Source organism: Amblyomma maculatum, chromosome 2 (genome assembly GCF_055883805.1).
Source record: "Amblyomma maculatum isolate TAMU_Amacu chromosome 2, ASM5588380v1, whole genome shotgun sequence".
Lineage (NCBI taxonomy): Eukaryota > Metazoa > Arthropoda > Arachnida > Ixodida > Ixodidae > Amblyomma > Amblyomma maculatum.
Genome location: NC_139345.1, coordinates 58,941,273 through 58,968,464, shown reverse-complemented (window position 1 = coordinate 58,968,464; position 27,192 = coordinate 58,941,273). Strand labels below are relative to the sequence as shown.

Genomic DNA, 27,192 nt, shown 5'->3' with positions numbered 1-27,192 from the left:
CCAAATAGGGTTTCAAGTGCGGCGGGAACCTTGCCAAAACAGTATTGCGCTGAACATAAGGCACGTGTTATGCAAATAAGATTGTAAAACTCGGGGGGCGCTTAAGTAGCTCCAAGAGTTAAGGTGACGGCATTGCTAACTATGCGGTACATGCGGTGGCCGCATAGAGCTCCTAAACTGCTACTCAGAGCGAGCGTTTTTCATTGACACAAAGAAGAACGGTTTGAGTCCTCGTTCGACAATTTTTCCTTTCAGCGCAATTGCTTGTATTTCTTCACAGGCTCACCGTAACGGTGGCGGAAGGACGCTGGTGTAGACCAATGAGCAATTGTCTAGTGACGTCAGGGATATTTTATTTACTTTGTGATCATGCGGGGTGTTTGGATTACCGCGGTAGGTCATGTAGTTGTGACGTCACATCACCCTAGACCAATAAGAATTTCGTTCCGGCTCAGAGACTGGGTTTCTGACGAACATGCGCTCGATCGCGGTAACGCGAGCATTCAGCGCAGCCGACGACTGCTTCCGGACCGCCATTGAAATTGGGGCCGGTTGCCCAATCTAGCACTGCTTTCATGTGCAGACTTGTGGTTAGATGAAGGCCTTCTGCAATATGGCAGCAGCCACGTGAAGACGGACAATTTAGAACGAAAAGTACATATCCATGAATTTAGTTTTTCATTATAAACGTGATAATGAGTGCTTTATCAACGCTCGGTATAATACTCATTTTTTTTTTAAAGGCGTTAGCCTGGTCGAGAGAGACCAAAAGACCGCTCACCCTCTCCCCGAGCGCGTACAGGGAGGAAACAAACTTTGTTGGTGTTAATTTTGTGCTGTTCGCTACGCCTTCGTCAGACACTGTTGCGCGCTTCATTCTTTTCGTCCTCCCTCTCTCACAAGGGCGAGAAAATCCGCTCGTAGACGTCGCGCAAAATTATAGACTATGGTCCATAACCCTTCGCACCGTTCACATCCTTTGGAATGAGCGAGTCATGCAGACGCAAGACATGTGGCAAGTTTTATTCGACACAAAACTTGAACAGGACGGACTGTTTCAGACAGCAGGAAGTCGGCCGAACGGAACATTTTTTTTTGACCGTCCTGATGTTCAGCTTTTATGAAAGCAATCCCGTACGCTGCGTGACGATGCTGGAACGTTGGAAGGATTGTGCGTTGTTCATCGCGGATGCAGAGACTGTATGCTGAGCTGCCAAGTCGCCCCACGCTAGCCGCTTCTCAGCCGTTGCCGTCCTCCGTTGTCCTCTATGATCATGGCCGCCGCCTTGCTGCCGATCATCATGGTTGGTGCGTTCGTGTGAGCGGCCGTAATCTCCGGCATCACGGAGGTATCGGCCACTCGTAGACCTGTCACGCCACCTCGGACCCTGCGCAAGCACCGCAGTTGCCAGCGTGCCCAGTTTAGATGATCTCTGCATGCTGTTGCTGCTGTTGGCTGCGCCACATGCTGTTTATAGACAAGCTTGCCCTGTTTGGCCGGCTGGAATTTGTTTCTGTTTGCAATTTTCATTGCGTTGTGTCTTTGACTAAATTCTACGGATTTCCACGCTATAAAGAGAAATGCGCGACAAACCTCGGCCAAACTCAGTGAGCCTTTGTATGAAGCGGCCAAGAGCAAATAGCGCGTCATTGTCTCTCACTGCGAGCATACCGCACAAACACCAGTCTACGACCGCGTCACCTAAAAAAAGCTGGCACCAAGCGGAAATCTGCGTGGCTCAAGGAACGCTTTCCAGGGCAGAATTGTTTCAGCGAGTGTCTACAGTTTACTACCAAACTAACTAGCAGTCTAAATTTGAGCACCTTTCGTACGTGACGATGCTTGCACACCGTGACAACTCCCTGTGGCTACGAATACGGAAATAGGTAAGCCGAGATTACTAGTGCCTCCTCACAAATTGATGATCGGCGGTACTTCAGATTGGCATGGGTGATGAATATAAAAACTAAATAATCTCATTGTACATTTTTATTCCGAATTTGACCAAAACTGCCGTATAACCTATTTGAGAGGACATTTAGTCGGCCCACGCCCAAAATTTGTCCTACCAGGACCGCCAAAAGTCGACTGTATCCAAATTTGACCAAAATTGATATCCTACCTGTCTATGGTGAATTTAGTGGTGCCTTTGAAGTTTATAAGTGGCCCACCCTATTTGGCCCACCATACCTGCAAAATTGGACTTCGTCTGAATTTTACTAAACTTGGTGTCCGACCTAATTTGATAGTGATTTCCGGATTTGGACGGGCCACCCTGATGATTTATCTGGTACTCTGACGCATTCTCTGCACGTGGGAGCAATGTGACCTGGCGAAAGGAGAGGTAGGAAGCGCATTGCGCAAACTGTGTTTGTAATAACACGCCAAAGCAGAAGACTGTTCGCTCCTGTCGACAACGCCGCAAATATGTGGCCGTTCATGATGGTAACAAGACCGCCACGGAGGTCGTAACCATTTCGTGCTTACATCTGTTATAGATTACGGGAGAGGTAGTAATTTGTTTTTACCCTCCGCTTGGACAGGATCCCTTGGATGTGTGACAGTACACACACACACACACACACACACACACACACACACACACACACACACACACACACACACACACACACACACACACACACACACACACACACACACACACACACACACACACACACACACACACACACACACACACACACACACACACACACACACACACACACACACACACACACACACACACACACACACACACACACACACACACACACACACACACACACACACACACACACACACACACACACACACACACACACACACACACACACACACACACACACACACACACACACACACACACACACACACACACACACACACACACACACACACACACACACACACACACACACACACACACACACACACACACACACACACACACACACACACACACACACACACACACACACACACACACACACACACACACACACACACACACACACACACACACACACACACACACACACACACACACACACACACACACACACACACACACACACACACACACACACACACACACACACACACACACACACACACACACACACACACACACACACACACACACACACACACACACACACACACACACACACACACACACACACACACACACACACACACACACACACACACACACACACACACACACACACACACACACACACACACACACACACACACACACACACACACGCACGCACGCACGCACGCACGCACGCACGCACGCACGCGCACGCACGCGCACACACGCACACACGCACACACGCACACACGCACACACGCACACACGCACACACACACACACACACACACACACACACACACACATATAAGAATCAAGTGAGGCAACATGAAAGTTTTATCATCTTCATATTGTCAGCGTTTCAAGCCTGGATAGGTTTTTTTTAATTTTGTCAGTTACAGCTCTTTGAGGATTGAAAACGACGTCACGGTGTGTTTTTAATTGTGGGATTCGCGGTACTTGCAGCAACGAATTAGTTCGTCGATGATAGTTTTGCATGTTAGGTCTTGGTCTTGCATGCGTCTTCTACAGTGATGATCAACAATTGCTTTGCCAGCTGATGGCCAATATATACGGTTTTCATAGACAGTGGTCGATTACTGTGACGGGAGTTAGGCGCAGGGGGGGGGGGGGGGGGGGAGCATTGTCGATTTGTGCATATTCATATATTCATTCTGGGTTTCCCTGCTATACGCTGGAAAATACTCTTGTGAATGTGTCGATTTTAACGCGTGAGGACTGTCGTGCATTTCGCAAAAGAATCTGTCTGCGCTACTCCACCTGAGGCGCTCGTCCAGGACCGCCTCTGGATGGGAGCCCATGGGCACCGTGCAGCACAGATGCCAGCCTGTGTGCGCAAGGTGCCGGAAGAGGCACTCGATGTACTTCAGGCTCCACAGGGGGCCCGCCTTGGCACACGGAGGGAACGTCACGTCCCAGGCCTTGGCGCCAATGCTGCTCATGGCGTCGGTACTGAGCATCTGGTCGATGAACATCTTTGTACCTGCGCGCGAGAGAGATCAGGCATGAACTAACGCATTACTCTACGCTCAGGCTGAGCCAGTTGCGAGGACGTACCGCACTTGAGTGCTGCAGGCTCATTTGCACCACAATGGGGACTTTTCGCTTGCCTGGGTGTTTTTCTAGAATTTCTTTTATCCAAATGCGGGTTCAGTCCCCGGACACTGAAGCTGTGATATGGGGCTCAGTAACAGAATACCATGGCCGCTGAGGCTCCTCAGCAATTATATTGATTTTTGCAACCTTTTATAGTTGTTTGTTTCTGTCTCGTCTGTATGGGTACATCACATGACATCAACATCAGTGTGCAACACAGTGCTGTAAAGAACACAACACGCAACGCGCTAGTAAAGAAAGCAGTTGATTTGGGGAAGAGGAACTTAATCTCGCAGCGCTAACGGGCAGGGATAATAAATGCGCGAAGGATGCTGAATAAGTTTTGTACATGGGCTTGATTCGAAGAATGTTTCTTACAAATAGAAGGATGTACTCGCCTCTTTACCTTACCCCATTTCTTTTTATTATATCGTGCCAGGTGTCTGCATGCCGTGGGTGTAGGCAGTTTTTGACGGCTCCAAAGGAACACTTCATCAGGAATGTTTTGTATAGCATGAATATATTTGTCATCAGATCTTCCCATAAGAAAAAAGCAAGTAATCCGGTGGTGCGGGTTTGGGGATATTGGGTGGCTTAGACAAACAGCCACCAGGAACCTTTTGTCTCCCTGCCCCTCCTGCCTGTCATCTACTGCAGTAAACCGCAAAATAAAAATTATTTATTGTTTTGCCTTACTGCTGTCAAATCTGTGGGTGAAACACGAAAAGTGCAGCTTGCCTTGAGCGGCCGCCTTGATGTCGTCAGGGTGCTCCAAGATGCGCGGGTCAATGTTCGGGTGTTCGTTGGGATCGGTGGAACGCAGCGAGAGGTATCCCCGGGATCTCGGCTTGTTTAGGATCACTACTTGCCGGAACCCGGGCTGGCCGTCTTTGGGCCCGAGAAAGCTGTCATAGGCCTAAGAAGGGGCGAGATTTCGGAGGTCAGCACTGATCATACGTCACCTGAAAAAAAAAAAAAAAATGTGGGGTCACATGACCTCCGCCTTTAAGGGCGACACGACCTACACGACAGCGTAGGCATATATAGCGCCCCGCTTCAACCAGGTTGTATGGATGTGGCTGCATGGCATAGGTGTAGCACGCGTGACCTAGCATCCTAGAGCACACAATAACCTGAGTTGGCCGCTCCTCCCAACTTTCTGATGTCACGTGGTCTCGTTACGTAGCACGAACCATCGAAGAATCAGTGTTCAGCCATGTCAGCTGCCAGCTATACCCCCTGCCAGCGCCATGACCGTGATATCTTGCTCACAAAGCCGGTGCTAGATTTTCTGGCTAACGAGGCCCTTATAATGCTATGGCGTTGAAAGAAAACCGATGCTTTCTTCTTTCTTGTTTTACGTCACTTCTGCGGGACATAAAGATTCGTGATAGTGTATGTTGTCTCCAAGTCCGCCCTCCGCGGCTGTTCTTCCTTTTTTGTTTTGTCAGATTGAAACACAGAGTGGACTTTTGGATTGTACATAGCGGGCGTCCGCAAAAGAGCACCTCCTATGTGCATGAGAACTGCATCTTCGTTTGCAAACCTCAGTTAGCTGGCATGTACATTATTCTACGAAACCTTCTATATTGTGTACAAAGAGTTGATCAAGGACAGTTTTATTCGTGGAGTAGCTTAGTATCTTGAGGCACACGATGCGAAGAGATATGAGTGCGATTATATGCACAGAGACTGACATACGCTTGAGGTGACACGTGACATGACGGCTTCAATCTACGCTTCACTTGCTTGCAGTTTTTTTGTGTGCGATTATATGCATAGAGACTGACATACGCTTGAGGTGACACGTGACATGACGGCTTCAAGCTCCAGTATAAAACCTGGAACTATACTTTCTACGCGCGCTCTCTTGAAAGACCTTCTCCGTTAGGTACGAAGTAATAATTTTTGGGCATCATAACACTTTTTTTAGATTGAAAGGTTCCCACAGGATGCAAAAACCTACGTACGCTCACATCTGACCGCACCTAGTGCAGTCATAGTTTGGAGCGCCAAGAACTGGCATCCCAGAGGCAGCCGGCTCCATAGTACTTGCCTTTGGCTGTGGCCGGTAGCAATGTGTATAACAGTTTCCTTTCATCTAAGTCTTATAGCCTGCATTTGCATTGATAACTTTGTCATCGCTAACTTGAATAAAATTCCATAAGCATATCAGGCCTTCATTCTAAGCACGGAGTTCAAAGAACAACTTCGTAAGCTCCCAATTTGAATATTAGCCTCGCCAACGTGCATATTACTTGCGGTAATACACCAAGCTCCAGCAGAGAGGCCCTGACAAGCTCGCTGGCCGGCGATGTCGAAATGGGCGCCAGCTCGACGTCCGGGATGTCCGAGTACTTGGCGTAGTCGGTGTGCAGGAACTGCAGAACCTCGGTGCTCGCCGGAATCGATATCGTCCCTGAAGAGAGCATTAGTCGTGTCATAAGAGTGCCAGGAATAGCGCGTGTGCTGGCCGCATCGCCAGCGCTTTTTTTTTTTTTTCAGATTTGTGTCGCTATCACTAACTGAAAGAGCGGAGAAATGCCATTTACTGAGGTTGAGTGAAACAGACTAGCGACAGGTATATAATTCGAAACTTCAGTGCAAGAATTGCAAAGATAGTTTCTTTAGCAGCCGATATTTTGTCGATTAAAAGGACGTTTCTCGTCTCACCCCTCAACTCTAAGGCGCCACAAAAAATAGGTAGAACAGCTCGGGGACTGCGCCTGCCAGGAATGAGCTATCGGTTGACTTTTGTTTTGTTGACTTCCGATTATCGGACACGTTTCACTGAGCGTCAGTTTCCTTCATCCCGTGTATTAGTCGGCCACTGACTTTCTCTGCATTCACGTCTGCCTTGTCTGCAAGTTTGAAATGCGACTGCCACCGACAGAAAGGTGCGGCAGCGATGAATCGGCGCCACGTGCGCGAAGGCATTGGCCCCGCTGGCGCGCGCCCGAAGGACTTGCACAACTACACGAGCAGACGGCTTTCGAACATAACGGAAGCATAGGGAGCCTGCACGAAACGCTGAGAGCGCCATTTTCCTGTACAGTGCAGCAGTCGACCGTAGAACGGGCCGCGCAAATTGTGTCAAAGCGATGGTTTAATGCGGTCGTGGGCTCCACCGAAGCATACTAAAACGTAAAAGGTAAAGTTCGGACAATACGACTGCGAGTTTTTTAATATACCAAAGATACGATTGCACGAATGCGACAAGACCAGGAGCGATCGGAACGTCGTAGACGAGAATAGCTTGCACGCATTACCAGATGGCATTCACAGATGTCCGGACAAATACCAAGTGTGTCAGAACATTTTTGAGGAGCTGCTGATCAAAACGAACACTTCAAAGGCAGTCTACATGCGGCACGCACATACGTCAGCATCATATATGCGTGCCTATGCATATTTGCTGGTGCGTACGGGAGCAGTTTGAATTGCGCTGCACTGAAAGATAACACAGCGTATAACATGCCTAGAATGCCAGAGGTCAGCATTAGTAGACTATACATACATTTGATAAGCCAGCTCAGTGCAACAGCAAAAATAAAAAAAAGCATTACAATGAATTCGAAATGATCCAGAGAACATTTTTGTAGGCTAGTTGGTGCATTGATTTTGCTGGAGACAAAGCGCAGTGTTTTCAGTGTTTCTGTTGTCCTGTCTTCCCGCGCTTAGCCTCCAGCAAAAACCAAGTGTGTGCGCGTCATTTCGTGTCAGGATTGCAGTCATCGAAACGTTTAGACCACCGACCTGCAAAATGAACACGTGAAGCTAGAATGGTTAGCTCCTGCAGCAATCCGTGCCTCAATGTACATCATTCGAGGGGCACGCATAAGCCACTCTCGTCTGCGACGTTCCGATCGCTGGTCTTGTTGTCGCATTCGTGCAAGCGTACCTTTGGTATTTTGAAAAACCCGCAGTCGTCTTGTCCGGACTTCACCTTTTGCACTTTTGTCTGCGTTCGGCTATTATAGTCCAACACCGCACAGTAAATCATCGCTTTGGCACCACTTGCGCGCCCCGCTCCACAGTCGACTGCTGCACTGCACACGAAAATGGCGCTCTCAGCGTTTCGTGCCACCTCCCTATACCTAGGACTGCAGCGAATGACAGCTTTTGATGGTCGCTTTTCGCGCACACTAACATCACCGTAGTCGTGATGTTTATTTTGTTGGAAAATAGCTCAGAACTATCGTTGCACGCTGATGAATCGGCCCGCGAATTTCAAGAAAGCATGGTTTTTAAAACTGAATAATCAATCAGTACCTCTATTCCAAGGAGTTATACTTTGGGCGAATGCTCAAAAACATTCGTTGCACATATTGAACATATTTAGGTGGAATCTCTGAACCCATTTCCTAGTTCCTTTATTCACTGTGCCCCTCCGTGTATGCTATTTAGCATCGCTGCTGTGTGCTTTCTGTACCTCTCTCCATTATTTTTATCTTGACCCCTTTCTTAACTAAGACCTTTGACTGAAGCCTCCATGGTAAGGTGTGAGGGAAGGTTGGATTTATTTGAACATTTTCCACAAGCAATCTGTATGAGGTGTATGTCTTATGCATGCTCATACCTATCTAAGCATCCTGAATCTGGGTGACTTACCGCTTCTATTGCTGGCGTACTCCTGGATGTCGCCCAAGTCGAAAGGTGGGATGCCAGCTTCCACCTCAGTGCTAACGGGCACTGCGACTTGTAAATTCACGTGGTCTTGTAGGCCGCATCCAACGGGAAGGTCGGCGATCACTGGAATCTGCATCATATACGGCGATTGTCGTCAGAAAAGACGTACATACGCCTTCATTGAATTGTAATTATACTCATGAGCACCTGTTCTCCTCGCCCTCAAACAGACGCTGTTTTATAGTGCTCGCTGTATGAGGTATAGACCAACAACAATCTGTGGCATATGCGGGAGCGCTGCTGTCATCGGGGTGGGCCGGCTGGGAGTGAAAATAAGACAGCATTCATAGGAATACATGGGAACAAAATATTTCAACGCAGTGTTCTGATTTCGCAGTGCGCCTATGATATCGTTATTCGGCAAAGAGTAACCATGAACATCGTATAAAAAATTGTGAGATTAGTGTAAAATCGCATTATAGAAGCGAAAATATATTTAAAACACCGCGAAAGGCATGAGGGCACGAGTCGAGAACGCTACTCATATAAATACTTGCAAACAAAACTTACATTGTTCTCGTTTCTCTGAGTACCAGTAGCGACTGCCGGTTGTTAAAAGTTGTTTGAGTGCTTTGAAGAAATGCGTGACAAAGTATGTTACGTCATTCCGGGGGCAGTCTATATTTAAACGCCGCTAAAATATGTCTTGTGAAGCCGTACATACCGCTGACAGGCTCATTATCCGCTGGGTGCGTCTCGCAATCGTGACAGCTTCTGCGACATGCTGTCGCGTGGCCTCTGTCAAGTACCGACACTCAAATGATACAATTTTAAGCTGAAGGCAGTCCTCACTCACTAAGAGGCGAGCGGGAGCATACGACCAAAATTCCTCATCTGCCGACGGCTCCCGTTCGCGGAAGCCATGCGTATTCTGCTCTACCGTCTGCTACAGTGGACGTTCTCTTTCAGTCCCTTGGCGTGAGGTTTGAGAGATGCTTCTTGATTGTTATTTTTCCTTGGCAGCATACCTTGAACGACCGGTATTAGTAGGCGAATTGAGTGCATGGGACAGCATATCAGGCTCGAGAAACTTGCGCGTTCCGGAGGAAGCACCCAGCGAGTAGCGAGCCTGTCAGCGGTATGTATGGCTTCAGAAGGCATACTTTAGTGCCGTTAAAAAACAAAAAAATCAGATCGTCTCCGGAATGGCGAAAGATACTTTTTTCATACGTTTCTTCAAAGCACTCGGCAAGATTTACCGGCGGTAGCCTCCATTGGGACTCTTCGAAACGAGAAAAATATTACGATAAGTTTTATTTACATGCATTTCCATGACTATCTCTTTCGACTCGTATGCTTTCTTGTATTTCGCGGTGCTTTAACAAGTTGGAGTGGAGCACGCGGTGTTGCATGTTTCACTCGGTATACAAGATTTCCGAAGCGTTTGGTTTTCACCTTATCCATGGCACTCAAAAGATCTGCGCCGTTTTCATGTGGTTTCGTGACGTCACAAAATACGGCGAGAAATCGGTGCTTGGTCATGTCACCTACTTCTATGCCGCCTGCCAGTGGCCGGCTCGTGATTTTTCGCGCATAATGGCGACTAGCACCGACGTTGTATTTTCTTGAAAAGAATGCCTTTAAAGCTTTCACCTTATTAAAATGCGGATATAAGGGCCTGACGTATATTCTACGAGGGGCCATGCAGAAAATTGAGACCATGTGTTAACCGCATACGCTATGAGAGCTGAATAAGTTTTAGTAGCCACGTAGGATTTGAGAGCCCTTTCATCAACGAGATAGTTACTAAGCTTTGGAAGCCATGAAGCCTTCGGGAGTTCGTACTTTCGGGATTGGGCGGTATCTGGTCACGTGCTTCTTGTAGATGCTGGCGGGGTCAATGCGTTTGGTAAACATGAGAGCAAGTGGGCGACTTGTGCCCCATATTCCCGCATACGGCTATGCGTTACCTTGCTCCAAGACAGGGAAGAGGTGCGAGCGTTTTCTCTTGCTCGTCCATGAAGTTTATGCGCTTCGAAATGCTCTCTCTGACTTTTGAATCACCAGCCATACGTCCCATTGTCCCGTTCTTTCTAACATGAAAGACAAGCACAGATCCGTTCGAACATTGAGGACTCGGTCGCAAGTATAAACACCGCTGGGTGTTGCGCGATGAGTGCAACACTCAGACAACCATGCACATCCTCAATGCTTACCTTCAGCCGTTGAAGTTCCTTTGCGGGTCCTATACCGGAGAGTAGGAGGAGCTGGGCGGAACCTATGGTCCCGGCGGACAAGATCACTTCCCGCGTTGCCGACACGTTCTGTGGCGTGCCGTACCTGGTGAACGTCACTCCTACGGCATGCTTCCCTTCGAATTTCACCTGCAACACAAAGCCAGGAGAGAATGAGATATCCCCTGTGCGCGTACTGCCCCTTTGGCACGTTGCCATAGAGCGCGCGAAGAGTGAGCGCCGAAGTTATCGGCGGTCGCTGCCATTGCTTCGGCGCCTATGGTTGTACGAAGCGCTTTATTCAGTTAAACGGCGTAGGCATGCGCGTGGGTGTGGTATATTGTAGCGGAAAGCTCTGCGTTCCGCTTCTGCTCGAAGACAATGTGGTTGCGGTGTGGCCCACACGTTGGTCTTAACGGTAAGAGTTATATAATATTCGGGAGGTGATTGCTTCCGGAAACGCCATATCGCTCACGAAAATTTGTTTCTACAGTCTGTACACAGTCATGAGGAGTTGTGGCTAATATATATGGAGGGTATAAGGTCCATTGCAGGGCTTGCGAGATGTCTTTGTTCCGCACTGGGCGTAGCCAGGCTGCTGCTGTTGATAATTATGCGGAGTGGATAGCGGATAGGGAAGCAGGAAGGGAGCAAACGCGAGTTAATGGTAGCTGTGATCAAGACGACGAGGTAATGGAGACGGGACGGGAAAACCTTCAATAGTCTCTCAAGATTACTGTGTGGATTTCAAGAGTAGACAAGCATGGGTGGCAGTGTGTCTTATCGACAGATGAGGCTAGGAAGCTTCCAGACATAGCATGGTTGCGCCTGGCGCAAGAAAAATCTCAACTGATCTGCGGAAAATAATCCTATCCTTCAGTGGACGTAGCTGGGCAGACGAGGGCGGCGATGTGACGATCTATATGCAGCTTATGAAGTGAATTGGTTTGTTCAACAGCTTTTAACGTCTCATAGCTATCTCCAAGAAGTGGTTCATCACTCCAGTGGTGTAGTAAGGGCGATATTTACTCCTCCATGTGCAGGATTTGGGCGCCAGCTTAACCTATTTTTCAAGACGGACTAACTTGGGCGTTTTACAGGTAGTTTATCTACAGTAAGTTAAATAAGCTCCTACAATTCAACTGCCATTAACTGCTAGTCGTTCTAGTGGAAATAGGTGCTGAGATGGAAATAACATTTTCGAGTCTTGGTGATAGGCGGCAATTAATGCATACGAAGAATTAAAAGACTGTGAAAATGAACCTAACAGTGGTGGAACAAGCATGGAGCGGCGGTAGTTAATGAATACGCGGAATGAAAAAAACCGCGAAAATGAGCTTAGAAGTGGTGGGACAAGCAGGAAGCACTTCCGACGCAAGAGCTCACGTGAGCCAGGTGTCGAGTTAGTAATCTTACCGATTACTACGGTATGGAAACCTTATTATTTAGTCATTAACTGAGAAATATAACGTACCGAGCTGCCAGTTCGCAGTTATTATACATTCCCACGCAGCGCAAGATGATTTTGATAACTGATCGCTGATGTGCAATGGTCATCTCGAGAAGTATGGTCCACACAGCTCTCTGAGCCAAGTGGAAGGTGGCACTGTAAGCTTTCTGTCGACTTACCTTTGTGACTTGGCTGTAGGGTACCACGTGCAGATTTTTACGATTTCGAATTATGGGGTAGATGAAAGCCTTGCTTGCACTGATGCGCTCTCCAGCAGCCACGTTTGCCTGCAGCCGGGAGCAGCCTGGGTGGGAGATACGCACAGTTGGAGCCGGACATCGCTTTGCTTCTTACGAGGAAGGGGCGGAGCTGCCGTGAAAGCCGAAAAGGAAATGAAACAAGTACAAATTGTATGGGGCCGTACTGCTTAGGTATTGCGAGTTATTGAGAATACTTATCACCGTTCTCTAACAGACGTCATGTTGGACGCTCATTTTAGCGCTCAAGTCACCTTCTTGCGTAGGACCGTTGTAGTCGACGTAGGGGTAGCCGGCCTCGTTGCAGGCCTCCAGGTAGACTTGAGTAAATCGAGTGCTTGAGTTGGCATAGTCCACCGGTACCTCGCCCATTTTGCCGTGGTACTCTGCCAGTACAGTGGGGTAAAAAAAGACCATTGTTTATGCGCCGTCAACTGCAAGGGTCGTAGCGTCCTATATGTGCCGAGGGCGATGAAGATCTTTCTTCCGTAGACTGCAGTCAGACATTACATGTGATCGGGCATGTAATACATGAGTACGAACGTTAGTCACGCCATTCGCGCGAGTGGGCTTTCTGCGTGGCGGGCTAACATTCGATGCACAGAGCAGTGGTGTCGCGAGGATGGTGCGCGGAGTGCCGTCCGTACCGGGTGCAGCGCTCAGGGGGGTGCAGCTGGGCAGTGAGAGGGAGGGAGGGGCGGGGAGCGAAATTAATTTTTGTGTAAAGCCGCGGAAAGGCCCGCATTAGTGCTGCTGAGACACTGACTGGCAAGTGTGATCTTCTCGTAGAACGAATGAGTCTGTTGTGAGGAGTGCTTGGAAACACGTGCCTTAGTTTATGCCAGACACTCCACGCTATTTTAACGTTGGACCGGGCCCATGTACACGCGTGTACCCTGGAAACACCAGCATTAACCCGACACCCATCACCTCTTTTTGTGTATGTGCAGTTCTCTCTCATTTTCCAAGCGAGGACCACTGACAGTATCTCCGCGGCAGCCTTTTGTCTTGTTCATTTATCTCCTGTCTTTATCGTTCCTCAGCCCAGTCACACATCCGCCTCACACTTTCAAAACCCCAAAAGGCACGGAATGCCTGTTGCTCAGTGGAATGGTATGTCTGATCTCTGCCCTGCATCTAGTTGATGGCCGACAGTAAATTCAAAGATACAGCGTAACCGCTAAGACGTAAACGGTATGCTGTAACTTTGAAAATTATCGGTGCACAAATTTGTGAAAGTGTGCACCTCCGCACCGGCTGCGGGTGACCCTAGCAACGCCACTGGTACAGAGTATGCTTGTTGTCTGTAAATTTGACATTTTATAAGGTGCGGTGGTGGACAATGCTCCGAAACCTTTGTATTTGGCCTATAACATTATAAAATGGAAGACTAACGTTACCGATGCACTCCATTTACACCTCCGAAAATAAAGTGAGCGACATTATGATTAGCGCATCTTCATTCCCCGCAGCAGCATTTCTTCCAGAACATCGCAGACCTTCATCCCTTATCTCTTACACGTGCCCCAGTGTTGCGTTGTATTACGCGGTTTGAGCAGGGACAGTTGCTTACAGTAACCGGATTGCACCTCGCTCTCCGTAACACACAAGCAAACGTGGTGAGCAGGCACAGTAAGAAGGAAGTGAAATTGTTTCGTGCTCACCATCTGTTGGTCCTGCGCGGTAATCTTCGATGTCCTTGAAGTGTGGCAACACGTCCTCGTACGCCCAACCGGTCGCTCCGTAATCGTGGTCCCAGCGGTCGAAGTCGTGCGGGTTACCTCGCACGTAGAGCATGAAGTTTAACACGCTGGTGCCTCCGAGCACTTTGCCTCGCGGCAGTGGAAGCCGCTGCGTGGGATAGGAGACAAAGTGTGGTTTGCCTCGCTGGAAATGTATAGAGCCACCGGGTTGTACTACTGCGCTCTACGAGAGCACAATTTCAGACCGTTTGGTAGATCCTTTAGTTTCGATTTATGAGCGAAGCTGGTGCATTAAGCCGTTAAAATGAAGTTCCAGCTATTGTACTCATTTATGGACATACACATGGCTAATGCGTTAATTTGTAAGGAGACGCAGCGGTGGCGTAGAGGCAGGACCTTTGCCTCGCACTCAAAGGAAGCGGTATTTTAAATTGCCCAAAGAATAAAAATAAAAAAAAAAGTTCCGCATGTTCATGGAATTCTGTGCCCTACTTTGGGGTGCGACCTGACTTTGGCAACCGCAACCGAGAACGCAATCCTTCTCCAGAAAAAAATTTGGCCATCCTGATGTAGTAGTTTGGCTCTAGCTCCTAGATGAATACACGAGATGAACCCCTGGCCTCAGTATGTGGCCATCGGCTGCGAAGTAACTATCCACGGAGGCCGTCGAGCCTTTGACGCAGCGGTGGATATTAAGAATCTAGCTCCGGACAGGTTGCCATTGCGAAGAACCTGATAATGTTTTTGGCTAGAACGTAATCCAATGGGGCTAGTTTAGCAGTACTTTTTGATGAACTAGTGAGTTAAAATGGGATTTGAGTCTTAGGGATTTGTGACGTTGGGAAGACAAACGACGTATAAATGTACTATAGGGTGGGCAGATACTTTGATATCGTGCTTTAGCGGAGAGACGAGAGGTAGGTATAGGATTCGTGGTCAATAAGCATACAGCTGGCATATATATATATATATATATATATATATATATATATATATAATATATGCCAGCTGTATGCTTATTGACCATATATATACGAATCCTATATATATATATATATATATATATATATATATATATATATATATATATATATATATATTGAGAGAGAGAGAGAGATCAGCTCTGTACCATTAATGGCAGGATGACAGGTGTGGCGATTAAGCGTAACAAGAGGTATTAATTGAAGGTGGTACAAGCCTACATCTATTCATGATGACCAAGTAGTCAAATGTCTCTGCGAAGACGTGGAAATGGCTATGGGCAAAGTATAAACACAGTATACGGTGTTGATGGGCGACTTTAGTGCCAAGGTTGGCAAGATGCAGATTGGAGATGAGGAAGTGGATGGCAAAACCTATGCCGTAGCATAGACTCTAGAAAAATAGCGAAGAGAAGTTATTAGTAAACTTCGCAGAACGAAATCATTCACGTATTGTGAATACGTTCGTTTGCAAACGAAAAAGCAGGAAGCGGAGATAAAAAGCCTGAATGGGGAGACTGCAAGCGAAATCGATTTCATATTGTGCTAACCATGACATTGTGAAAGATGTGGAGGTCATCAGAACGCTGCGATGTATTGACCATAAAATATTAACAATAACCTTTCGCGTTCTCTGAAAACAATGCGTGCTTTGCTGATAATTTCTCCGGTGGGTCAGAGCGTTCAGTGACAACTCTCCTGCACACTTCTTCCGACTGCCTCACCATAACGTGCAGTTACCACTGCTTGGCAAATTGAATTTAAAAACTCTATTTCGCATGATGTTACCGGTAATTCTGTCGTGTCATTTCTTTTTCTGCTTCATTGCACTCACTGACCTCCATGGGTGCACTGTCAGGCTTTTAGAAGCGCCCTTTCGCTATATCTATAGATGCGTCCTTATCTCCTATACGTCGTTATGCGCCGCACCCTGTTAGCCTCCTAACTAAATGTCGTGCGAAAAGCAGATCCCGCGGTACGCCGGACTTTACTAGCTGCTGTTGCAACTGATTTCTATACCTAGCGAGGATCCCATACTTCTGATAATGTTCCGCATGCGACCCTCCGAAGGTTTTAGCTGTCGAGACGCGCACGTACCTGGTCCCTGAGCGAGAGCGCCGCGTTCTTCTGTGGTACGCTCTTGTAGTCCCAGTCATCGTGACCTCCGAGAGTGAATGGCGCCATGCCTGGTATCTGGCGGGAGGCCGTCTCCAAGCCACCGGCTTCGAGGAGCAGCACCGTGACGTTGGGGTCAGCCGACAGGCGGTTGGCGATCACGCAGCCTGCTGACCCGCCGCCCACTGCGTGGAAGAAATTGCAATATTGTACAAGTTATAGTGGAGTAATGAAATAAAACAGCGACAAGGAATGGGACGAAACACAGGGTTTGAAATAGGGAAAATCAACGACAAGTGCCTGCCTTCAGAAGGAACAGTTAGAAAAGTAAGAGAAGCGTCTTCGTCCTGTGCGGTGCTTTTGTTGAGTGTACTTGCGTGCTGTCATGTTTATGATTTTTTTGTCCCCTCTTTTTCACCTTCATTAGATGCGGCAGCATTATTGACACTGCTTGCTAGAAAATCTCGAGTCCGCGTTGACGTCAAGGGCAGTGCTGTCGTTGTGACCGAAGAATCACGAGAGAGTGGTGGTTGGAAGACGACATAGCTAGGAACTGGTTGGCCTACTGCACATTGCACGGTCGTCTATGGCCAAGTGTTACATGTTCTCAGCTGTCTTACTTAATTAGACGCCTCAGTGGGCTACGAAAGCGATTTTGTGAGCGTTCCCGTAACGAGCAGACGAGGAGCAAAGTTTTGAAAGCAATGCAAATAAATTTCCTAAATGATTCCAAGTATTAAAGTGAAGACGTTCTTGGCTGATGCTTAGTAGATCTATATATGGGGTCCTGCTTGGCGATGGTGCTTATCATTTTGGCCACGCAGCAGCTTCTGATTATCTCTGCGATCAGCGGTGGACATACAACCTGCCCTGTTTTCATGATGGTACTTTTCATTCCTGTGGGCTACCTTAATTCAACCTTAGCTTTCCTCAGAATGTCTGCACTTTCTTCGATCCAGTGCTGGAATTGCCAGACAGTCCCCCGTCGTGGTGGTGCAGTATTTACAGTGCTCGACTGCTGTCCCCAAGAATGCGGGGTCCCTGCTACGGCGGCCGCTTTTCGATGAAGGCAGAAAGCTAGGTGCCCCTGTGCTGTGCGATGTCAGTGCACGTTAAAGACTCCCAGGTGGTCAAAATTTCTGGAGCCCTTCACTACGGCGTCTTTCATAGCCTGAGTCGCTTTGGGATGACAATCCCCATAGACCAAACCATCCAAACAAACCAAACCAGTATAATACTGGGAAATATGATGTCTATTAATAAATTATAATTGGAATCAGATAAAACGTAATTATTCCAGCTTTCAGCCATGATACATTTTACGCGAAGTGTATATGGCTCATTAGGTTTAAAAGGCGCCGTCACCGTAATCCATAATTGATTGGTTTGGTTTGGTTTTGTGGGGTTTAACGTCCCAAAGCGACAAAGGCTATGAGAGACGCCGTAGTGGAGGACTCTGGAAATTTCGACCACCTGGGGTTCTTTAACGTGTATTGTACCTGTATGTACCTCAGTATGTACCTCTAATAAGTGTAGGTGTCCACTACGAAGTGAGACAGATAGTGCGTCTTCCTATCCCCAAAAACTAACTTAAACACTCAGCCCTGACCCCACCGGGGTGGGGCAGTGGTAAGACTCCCGACTACTGTGCTGGAGTTCCCGGGTTCGAACCCGACCACGGCGGCTACGTTTCAGTGGAGGCGAAACGAAGTGGCGTCCGCGTGCTGTGCGATGTCAGCACACGTTAAAGATCCCCAGGTGGTTGAAATTACTTCGTAGCCCTCCACTAAGGCTCCGCTTTCTCTCTTTCCGCTTTAACTTTCACCTTCCTCCCTTCCCTTACGGTGCTGTTCAGGTGTTCATAGAGCAAGTGGGACAGATACTGCACCTTTCCCTTCCTGTGAACCAATTATAATACTTAGCCTTGCCGCGGTGGTGCAGTGGTGAAATGCCTCACTACTATGCCTGAGTACCTGGATTGGATCCCGACCACGGCTGCTGCGTTTCGACGGAGGCGAAACGAAGAGGCGTCCGTATGCTGTGCCATGTCAGCGCACTTAAAGATCTCCAGGTGGTCGAAATTACTCCGTAGCCCTACACTACGGCTCCCTTTTCTCTCTTTCCACTTTCACTCCCGCCTTCCTCCCTTCCCCGACGGCGCGATACAGGTGTCCACAGCTACGTGTGACAAATATTGCGCCTTTCCCTTCCTGTGAACCAATTATTATTATTATTATTATTATTATTATTATTATTATTATTATTATTATTATTATTATTATTATTATTATTATTATTATTATTATTATTATTATTATACCATGTCCAGCTATGCCAGTTTATGCTTTCTTCATTAGACGAAATACATTAGCCGCAGAAAATCAGCAACTGAATGCGCGAATGCCTTTGGTTCACAGAATGTTAATATTATTATACCCTCCGTCGATTTTCGCTACACAAGGATAGTTTACAGAACTGCATGAGGTCAGCTTCCATGGTACTGGTATATCACCATTATACTACATCCAGTCCGCCGGAAACACCATACGCCGGAAAATGTTTCATTGCTCTCAGTTTCGGGGAAATTAATGAGCGAGATAAACGGCTGTGACGTCAGCTGCAACCAACACAGTCTCTGAATATATATCGCAATAAAATAATTTCTGCGACTAATGTGTGCACTGCACTGCCATCTGTGCATTGCAGACTTTGACACTCCTTCTGAGGTTCACGACACATGTGTTTCCTGCGTGCAATTCTTTATCAGGAGAGCTACGTGCAGATGCGTTTTGGCTACCATCTGGTTGTTTCGTAATGTGAAGACACAATCGGCACGCAACGCATGCTTGTGCCAGTATATTCCCGTTTGTCATCCACTTTTTTCCGCAGCAGTGACAGCTTCAATAATTCTTAGGCAGCACACGCACAGCTGGTGGCATATCGGTCTGGAGTCCTCTAGCGGTACTTCACGAAACCAGTAAAACAGTGTTTTAAATAATGCGCTCAGTTTTTCGGAAAATACGTGCGCTCGAATCAGGCTGCATGAATACGCTAGCTGCAGATGAATAAGCTGCGTGGTCCGAACAGAGCAGCTGCATTAATGTTTTCCTTTATTCCGCCGCATGTCATCAGGGTGCCGGGGGTCCTGGTATATAGTGACCGATAGTTCTAGTTAATGATAAATAATGATAGTCACCCTGTCGGATAAAACTACAGAAAAGTTTTTGTTGTTACGACAGAATTTCTGTGCGGTTTTTGACCTGTTGTGACAACAAAACATTCTGTAGTTACATAAGAAATTTTTGTAATTACAACAGAAAAGTGCTACAGAACTACAGACAACAGAAATATACTACGGAAAAAATACAGAACTACAGAAAAGTACTACAGAACTAGAGAAAAATCTGACGCTTACGACAGTACAGAATATTTTGTTTTATTTTCGACACCGTTCTGTAGTTTTTTTTTCCACTGATAATGAGAAAGGGTGTTAGGGATTGCTCTTTCACACAAAGAAATAGAGGAAAAGGGTCTGTCTGGAGAGAGAGAGACTCCTTCTCCTCTATCTTTCCTCTATTTTTTCCCTGTCCTCATCTTCCTTCCTCCCCTCGCGCGTCCTCAACTTCGGCATCTCTCTCCGCGCATCAGTCACTCCTCAGCCTTCACGGACAGCAGACGTGCACGCACGGTGCTCTCTGGACCTCAGCTACGAGCCGCTCGCCGCGTGGCTACTATGGTTTATTTATTATTATTATTATTTGGGGGGGGGGGGGGGGGAGGATACTGGTCGCACCTTATGTTGGCCAACTTTGTCGTCGTGAAGCGGCTTGTGCTTACCTCCGCGCCTTAAATGGCGCTCGCCTTCAAGCGAATTTCCCTCTCTCTTCTCGCTTTCTCTTCCCCTATGATCCCATCCCAGACCTTTCGGCCGCAGAGCAGTGTATTGTAAAGGGTCGCATTGTGCCTGTTTTCGCTCATTTCTGAACATGGTGTAAGGTGAGCTGCATCTCGCGTTTGCTTCGCGTCGCAATGGATAAAGCCGGGCCGTTTGGCACTGCGGCGCAGGTTCGCCGCGCTCAACGTGCTGAAGTACAACGGTTGAGCAGTGCTGCGCACATACTTCGCATTTGATTACCTTTGCAAATCGGCCGTAATTTTTTTCTTCTATAGTCAATTTACATAACATGATTAAATTTTATATCGAGGAAGGGCGCTTGCTGAAATATGCCCCAAATATGCAGAGGCTCAGCGTCCATTTTCGTACCGTGTCGACAGGAAAAACGAATGTTGTGCCCGTATACAGCAAAGGTAAACTAGGACAGATATTACTAATTTCTATATTTTTTAAATACTGGAGGCCAGTATCCTCACCGTGAAATGAGGGGCGTGCCTATAACTGCGCCGAGAAGAGCGAATTAATTGCATTGTAAAAAGCGAAATTATTGCCACGAACAAAGAACACATCAATTTCTCCCCAATAAAGTTTCCTCCTCCTCCTCCTCCTCCTCCTCCTCCTCCTCCTCCTCCTCCTCCTCCTCCTCCTCCTCCTCCTCCTCCTCCTCCTCCTCCTCCTCCTCCTCCTCCTCCTCCTCCTCCTCCACCACGTGCTTTGATTTAGTTTAAATCGAAACTAGCGAGAGTTTCATACCCCTGCTGTCGAAACGATCAGGTCCGACCAAATGAAATCGAAAATGAAGGATCGAATACCACTTCAGACAATTCATATTTGTTAGGTTCAGGAGAACAGAATCTGATAAGAACGCGAAGGATTGTTATCGGCACAAGCTGCAGGGATATCCGAACTATCATTGTACGCTTCACATATTAGTTAAACTCGACACCGGAATTTAGTAAATTTCTTTCGATGGAAATTCATTTTAGGTTCTCTTTTTCAATATTGTCGCTAATCGCTAAAGAAATTATACTGTGAATAAAGCGGTATAATTAGAATATTCATTGTATGCAATAAGGAGCATTGCTATGCTTTAAAGCGAGCAAGTAAACACTAATAACAGGCTTCTGCTTCAAGCGCAGATGTCAGTATTTTTTCTATTGCTCGCACTTCGACAATGGACAATAAACTAGTTAAAATGTATTGAATCAAGAATTAATTTATTTCGCTCTACAATTGTATATTCACAGCTGACCATGAAATGGTAGACGGATACACTGAGCAAAACAGCAATGCAGCGGTTGGTATTGTGTCTTGCCTGCCTCTGCTGCTTCGCCTACCGCTGCCAACTTGACGAACTAAATGCACTCTTTTGAATGATCTCTGTGCCAGAGACACAGCATTGCTTCGTCCGCAGCAAGGGGGGGGGGGGGGGGGGGGGGGGTTAATGATACCATCGGTTTATCTTCTGGGTTCAGATTTTAGAGAAGACTGGAAAGAGTGCATTTGGCTCAGTTTCTTCCGTGCATCAGCAGGATCTGGATCATTGTTCATTTGGCACAAGATTGGCGCGCAATTTGTGATCTTGGATGACGCCATTTCGGTGTCGAACCTTTCGCGAAACTGACAACTATAGATTATTTCATTTACACGAAAATTTGACTTAGTTTCGGTTTCTAGATTTGGCTAATTTCGAAAAAAACAACAGCTCTATATATGCATGATATACTGACTGACTTTCTTGTGGCGACTGACAACTATAGATTATTTCATTTACACGAAAATTTGACTTAGTTTCGGTTTCTGGATTTGGCTAATTTCGAAAAAAACAACAGCTTTATATATGCATGATATACTGACTGACTTTCTTGTGGCGACTATTTTCCCACTGTCCTCTACATCGAGACGCAAACGTTCGTTATGCAGCGCTTCGGGGGACGTGATACGCTATCTCGCTGCATATAGCATACATCTGATTGTTAAATATCGGGTTAGGGCGCGACAGAGAGTCGAACCAATGGCATATGTGCCTCCTATTGCATGCTTTCAAACTGACGTTTCGGCTAATACGGCTCCAACTTGCCACGCGGAGCATTGCAGTCTACGTGAAATACGCACGCGCGTACACCGAATAAAATAACGGCAGAAAGAACCTTATTATATGACGAAAACTTTTCTCTCACGGAACTATAAATATTTCGCATTCATTCGCGTAAGGAGTCTTAGCTATCTCTGCAAATTTTCCAGCCTATATTTTGCAAAAAAAAAAAAAAAATGAGAACGGTTTCAAATATGCCCAGCTTGTTGCTTGTCCTCCTCTCCATGCCCGCAGTTCTGTGAAATACATCTGCTACTAGTCTTATGATTTTAGTCACCGAACCTAACGCACGTGCATCACTACGCGGCCTCGCTTTTTTGTCGCTCGGGAGGGATGGCGCGTAACTTTATTTACTTTGTTCTTTCAAACAGACTTCCGGCCGGTGGCAGTAGGCACTCAAACCTGCCATAGTTTAGAGAGAGAGAGAAACAACTTTATTTGCCCCATATGTCGTGAATTAGGGCAGATGGGTCCTGCAGTGTGTGGCCTCCAGGTGGGGGCGCCTCCGCTGCGCGTATGTCCAAATTTGAGGACACCCTACTGCAACTCACTCCCATGATCGACCGGCTCATAGAGAGCTACGCTACAATGGCGGCACATATTCAAGCCCTTACGGCCCGCCTCGATGCCATCACCAGTCCACTACAGCTCTCCACCTCTCCGAAATCTGCAACCCTTCCAAATCCCGCTACCTATCCACCATCCGTTATTGTCGCCACGTCGGAAAGTGCAGCCTCGTGCACCCGTGCAGGAGGTATTTTAAAATCACCTATGGCGCTCTCGCAGCGCCCCGAACCATACGCCAAACGCGATGGCTAATTCCCCCATCATAGTCTGGCAATGGAACTGCGGGAGCTTCAAGGCAAAGCGGCGGGCCTTGGAGCACTCCCTGCAGGCCCAGCTGCGTACCCCTCACATAATAGCAGGCCAAGACAGAGAAGCAGGTCGCCTGGAAACCCCCCACACAACTCACCGCCACGTCTCCCGACTCCAACTCCAACTAGCTCAAGCGAATGTGAAAATTCAAACATTAGAATCTGCGCAAATGAACCCTAAGTTGCAATCGCGCTCCTCTGACGCAGTCAGTGATCCAAATATGGATACCAAGTTCTCCCCACTCTTCATTAGCAGACATCGATGCCAGAGTTTATTTCAGATTTCATGGCGAAAACATCGGCAAGTGGTCTACTTCGCACTTAAGTGCGTTCGACATCGCTCCCAGTGCAAAATAAGTGCAGCATAATTAACTATACAGCATTTTTTTACTTAGCTTCAATCGAGTTTATTTTACGTAATCGACAAGCCGGTGGGCGTGCAGAAACGTTCAGGTGGCTAAGTTCTGTGGTGCTTACGCACTATTAATATTATTTTGTCCATTGTCTCTGAATCCGCTTTTGACACGAAAAATTCCACCTCTGCTTGTCTGTCTGCGTCTATGTTCTCGTATTCTTTTTTTTTTTTTTACCTTATGCGTTTTTGCTTTGAGAATCCAGCAGCCATGGGAAGGGATGCCACACCACCGAGTGTATACGGAGGGGTTAATTGGGAACTATTCATGTGGTAAACTTTTCAGCTGCGCTTCAGGTGAATGGAAACGACCTCGATACTTGTATAAGACTTCTATTTAAATTATGCATACAATCCATGCGCCGATTCATTCGCTAGGGAGGTCGCGGACGCTAATGACTTTCTTGTTTAGCCAGCCGCTGAAAAAGTTCTTTCGGGCTCTGTTTTAACTGGAGCTTCATTCATTGTGTGCACTTCCTGTTACCAATCTCGCAGCGTTGCAGCCATTCCAACGACGGCCTTGGGCTGGCAAGCAGCTGCGAGGCGAATGACAACCTACGTTATTTAGCCGCGAAGCAAGGATATTCCGGCAATATGGCATGACACTTTGATAAGCACGGCACTATGCAGTCGGTTTTTTACCTTGATATGCAGGTGTTGCGGTAGGCTACGTCACACTGAAGGGCCGTTCTTCTAATGCATAGTCGTTGACAATGTACTCTTTACTTTTTTTACGCCATTAATTGTGGTGTCACAGAGAAAGAACGCGTTGTTCTATCGCTGTGATGCTATTTTTTGTGGCTTATGGATCTCGCGCAAATCATAAACGGAACGGTCGTCTTCCGCGTGGCGGATATTGTGCAAAGGGGCGATTAAATGAATATGGCTGCATTAGAAGCGGGCAGATGACCTCTCAAATCCATTCACCTTAACCACATCCCAGTTTTGCTTACCACACTAAATCGCATGTATCTTCAACAGGTTAGGTCTCGACGTGGTCACTCCTGGATTTCTAGGGGAAGTTGACGTACGTACTCTGACCTCGTTTCAGACTCACGGCCGATGTAAGACTAGGGACTAAGGCTTCTCAGCTCAAAATGAGCGGTACCACGGCCGGTCGCAGAACACACGATTATCTACATTTTCATGAGCGGCCTCACACCACTTTTCAAACAAAACCTAAGTCACGCGATTACCATGCATTGTAAGCGTCTAGGTGTAACTATTATAGATGTTCTATCGTCCTCGTGAAGAAAGACAGCGACGGCCTGCAGGCGCACGTTTCTCTACATGCAGAATAAAAGTAGAGATATTTAGGGTATTCGGAGTGCATCTGAATAAAGGATACGTCTACACAGGATTTTGTATTTTTAGGCTGGACTGCATAGCGGTGCGGGAAGCTTCGTGGCTGGTTATTGCCAAGAGAGCAATCGTAACTCGATAACATCCTGTGACCAGCTTCAGTTGCCTCAAATTTTGGCGACTTCTATTGCTAAGCGTCCAAGGATCCGCCTGCGGTTTCATCGTTTTGGTCATTGGTCAGAAAAGAAAAAGTTGCAGAATCGCAGCTGCTCGTTACTTCTTTTGGCCAGGTGAAGAGCGGATGCCACACAAATGGTTATGGTCAAGGCGGTTTTCTTTGCACGAAATCGGTTTCGTGTTCTCTTCGAAAATATCAGTCGTTATGAAGTTCAAATCTTCCAAATATATATATATGTATAATATTTACCGTACTTTAAATCAATGCCCATAATAAGTTTCTTTTAACAGTTGTAACGTTAAGAGCGACTGAAAGAGAGTATATATATATATATATATATATATATATATATATATATATATATATATATATATATATATATATATATATATATATATATATATATATATATATATATATATATATATATATATATATATATATATATATATATATATATATATATAATATTTACCGTACTTTACATCAATGCCCATAATAAGTTTCTTTTAACAGTTGTAACGTTAAGAGCGACTGAAAGAGAGTGGGTGCACGATCGCCGTGGTGAGCGTGTTTGAAAAACAAGCGTAGAAAACACAGGATGCCAGTCGCAGTAATTTGGCGCCAGTCTCAACGCAATCCTCACGCGGCTATGTTGCCAGTTCAATGGGGACTACCAGAATTCCCTGACATGTTCGGTTTCAGCAGCTTTGGCATTGAATGTTCTTGTGAGTGATAGGAATGTTTTTTTTTTCCTAAATACTTCTATCGTTTTTTTTTAATAAGTGAAATGAATTTATTGTTTACCACTCCATTCCCCGATTTATTTTTTTTGCCCTTCACAACTGTCAGCTCTCAACCACGTTGGTAGCTAGCGAAATATGCCGTTTACCACCCGTGATATCAACACCAGTGTGTACCATGACAAAGATGCAAAGCGCCCCTTGGATATTATTATTATTATTATTATCTTTTTTTTAATGTAAGCAGCTTTTCTTTTCTTTTATGTAGCGTTCTCAGGTTTAATCATTTTTTTTCAGTGCGCTAGTACCAAGATCGACACTTCTGTATTTTGCATTGCTTGTTTCTTTGTCCGGTCTTCTTAATTAGTATGCCTTTCGCTGGTGCTAGTTGGCGGGTGACATCACCGGGCGCTTATTTGGCGGTTCGTGGGATGTCACGTGACCACATGTCATGGCCGATTTGGTGGGCAGCAGTGTTGAGATGAAAATCACCTTCCCGGGACCTTTGGATCCCCTTTTAGACCACGCAGGCACGTTAAGGCGGCTTGGTGAAAGCGGGCCCTTATGTGCTTTTCACGTACTGTCGTAGCTTTCGACAATATGTCAATGAGTGTTTTTCAGATATTCACAAATGAAGGGATTTGTGGTAAGGCAGGTATTAAAGTTCACGTATACGCGAGCGAGGATCGCCTATAGGGGAGCCGCCGGCGGGTGCCATGGACACTGTGGCTTCGTATCCTTAACGGCAAAGCTAGCTTAAGTGTCCACCCAACTTTTTCCTTCCTTGGATGTCCCGAAAACTATTTTATGGGCTCCTACGTGGCTTTTCGATTGTCACGGATCACTTGGGGCGGGAGAGATCCCACTTAGGATCTCAATCTACTCTGTCACGGATCACTTTAGAACAAAATATGTTGCTCACCGATGACGTAGTCGTATCGCTGCCGCAACTCCCCCAGTTCGTAGTCCCTGAGCACCGGAAGGTCGGTGAAGGGCATGTGCACCACCAGGTTGACCATGGCCAAAAGCAGGCCCACGGTGTTCTGCGGAGCCGCACCGCGGCCCCACAGGGCGCAGGTAATGGCGTCCAGGTCACCGCTCAT

At 46.8% G+C, this 27,192-nt stretch overlaps 2 protein-coding genes across 2 annotated transcripts in view; one reads left to right on the top strand and one right to left on the bottom strand.

Annotated features, from left to right (window-relative positions):
* LOC146198754 (uncharacterized) overlaps positions 1–27,192 on the top strand; it is a 119,981-nt gene that overhangs the window by 47,528 nt on the left and 45,261 nt on the right. The gene's annotated exons all lie outside the window — the stretch shown is intronic.
* Positions 1,061–27,192, bottom strand: LOC146198755 (uncharacterized). The gene is made up of 11 exons (XM_084594254.1): positions 27,012–27,192; positions 16,572–16,774; positions 14,455–14,641; positions 13,045–13,176; positions 12,713–12,837; positions 11,066–11,233; positions 8,832–8,979; positions 6,479–6,639; positions 4,959–5,136; positions 3,885–4,107; positions 1,061–1,388 (listed from the first exon to the last, which is right to left on the bottom strand). The coding sequence occupies exons 1-11, from the start codon at positions 27,190–27,192 to the stop codon at positions 1,229–1,231; spliced, it is 1,866 nt and encodes a 621-aa protein (XP_084450380.1). The 3' UTR covers positions 1,061–1,228.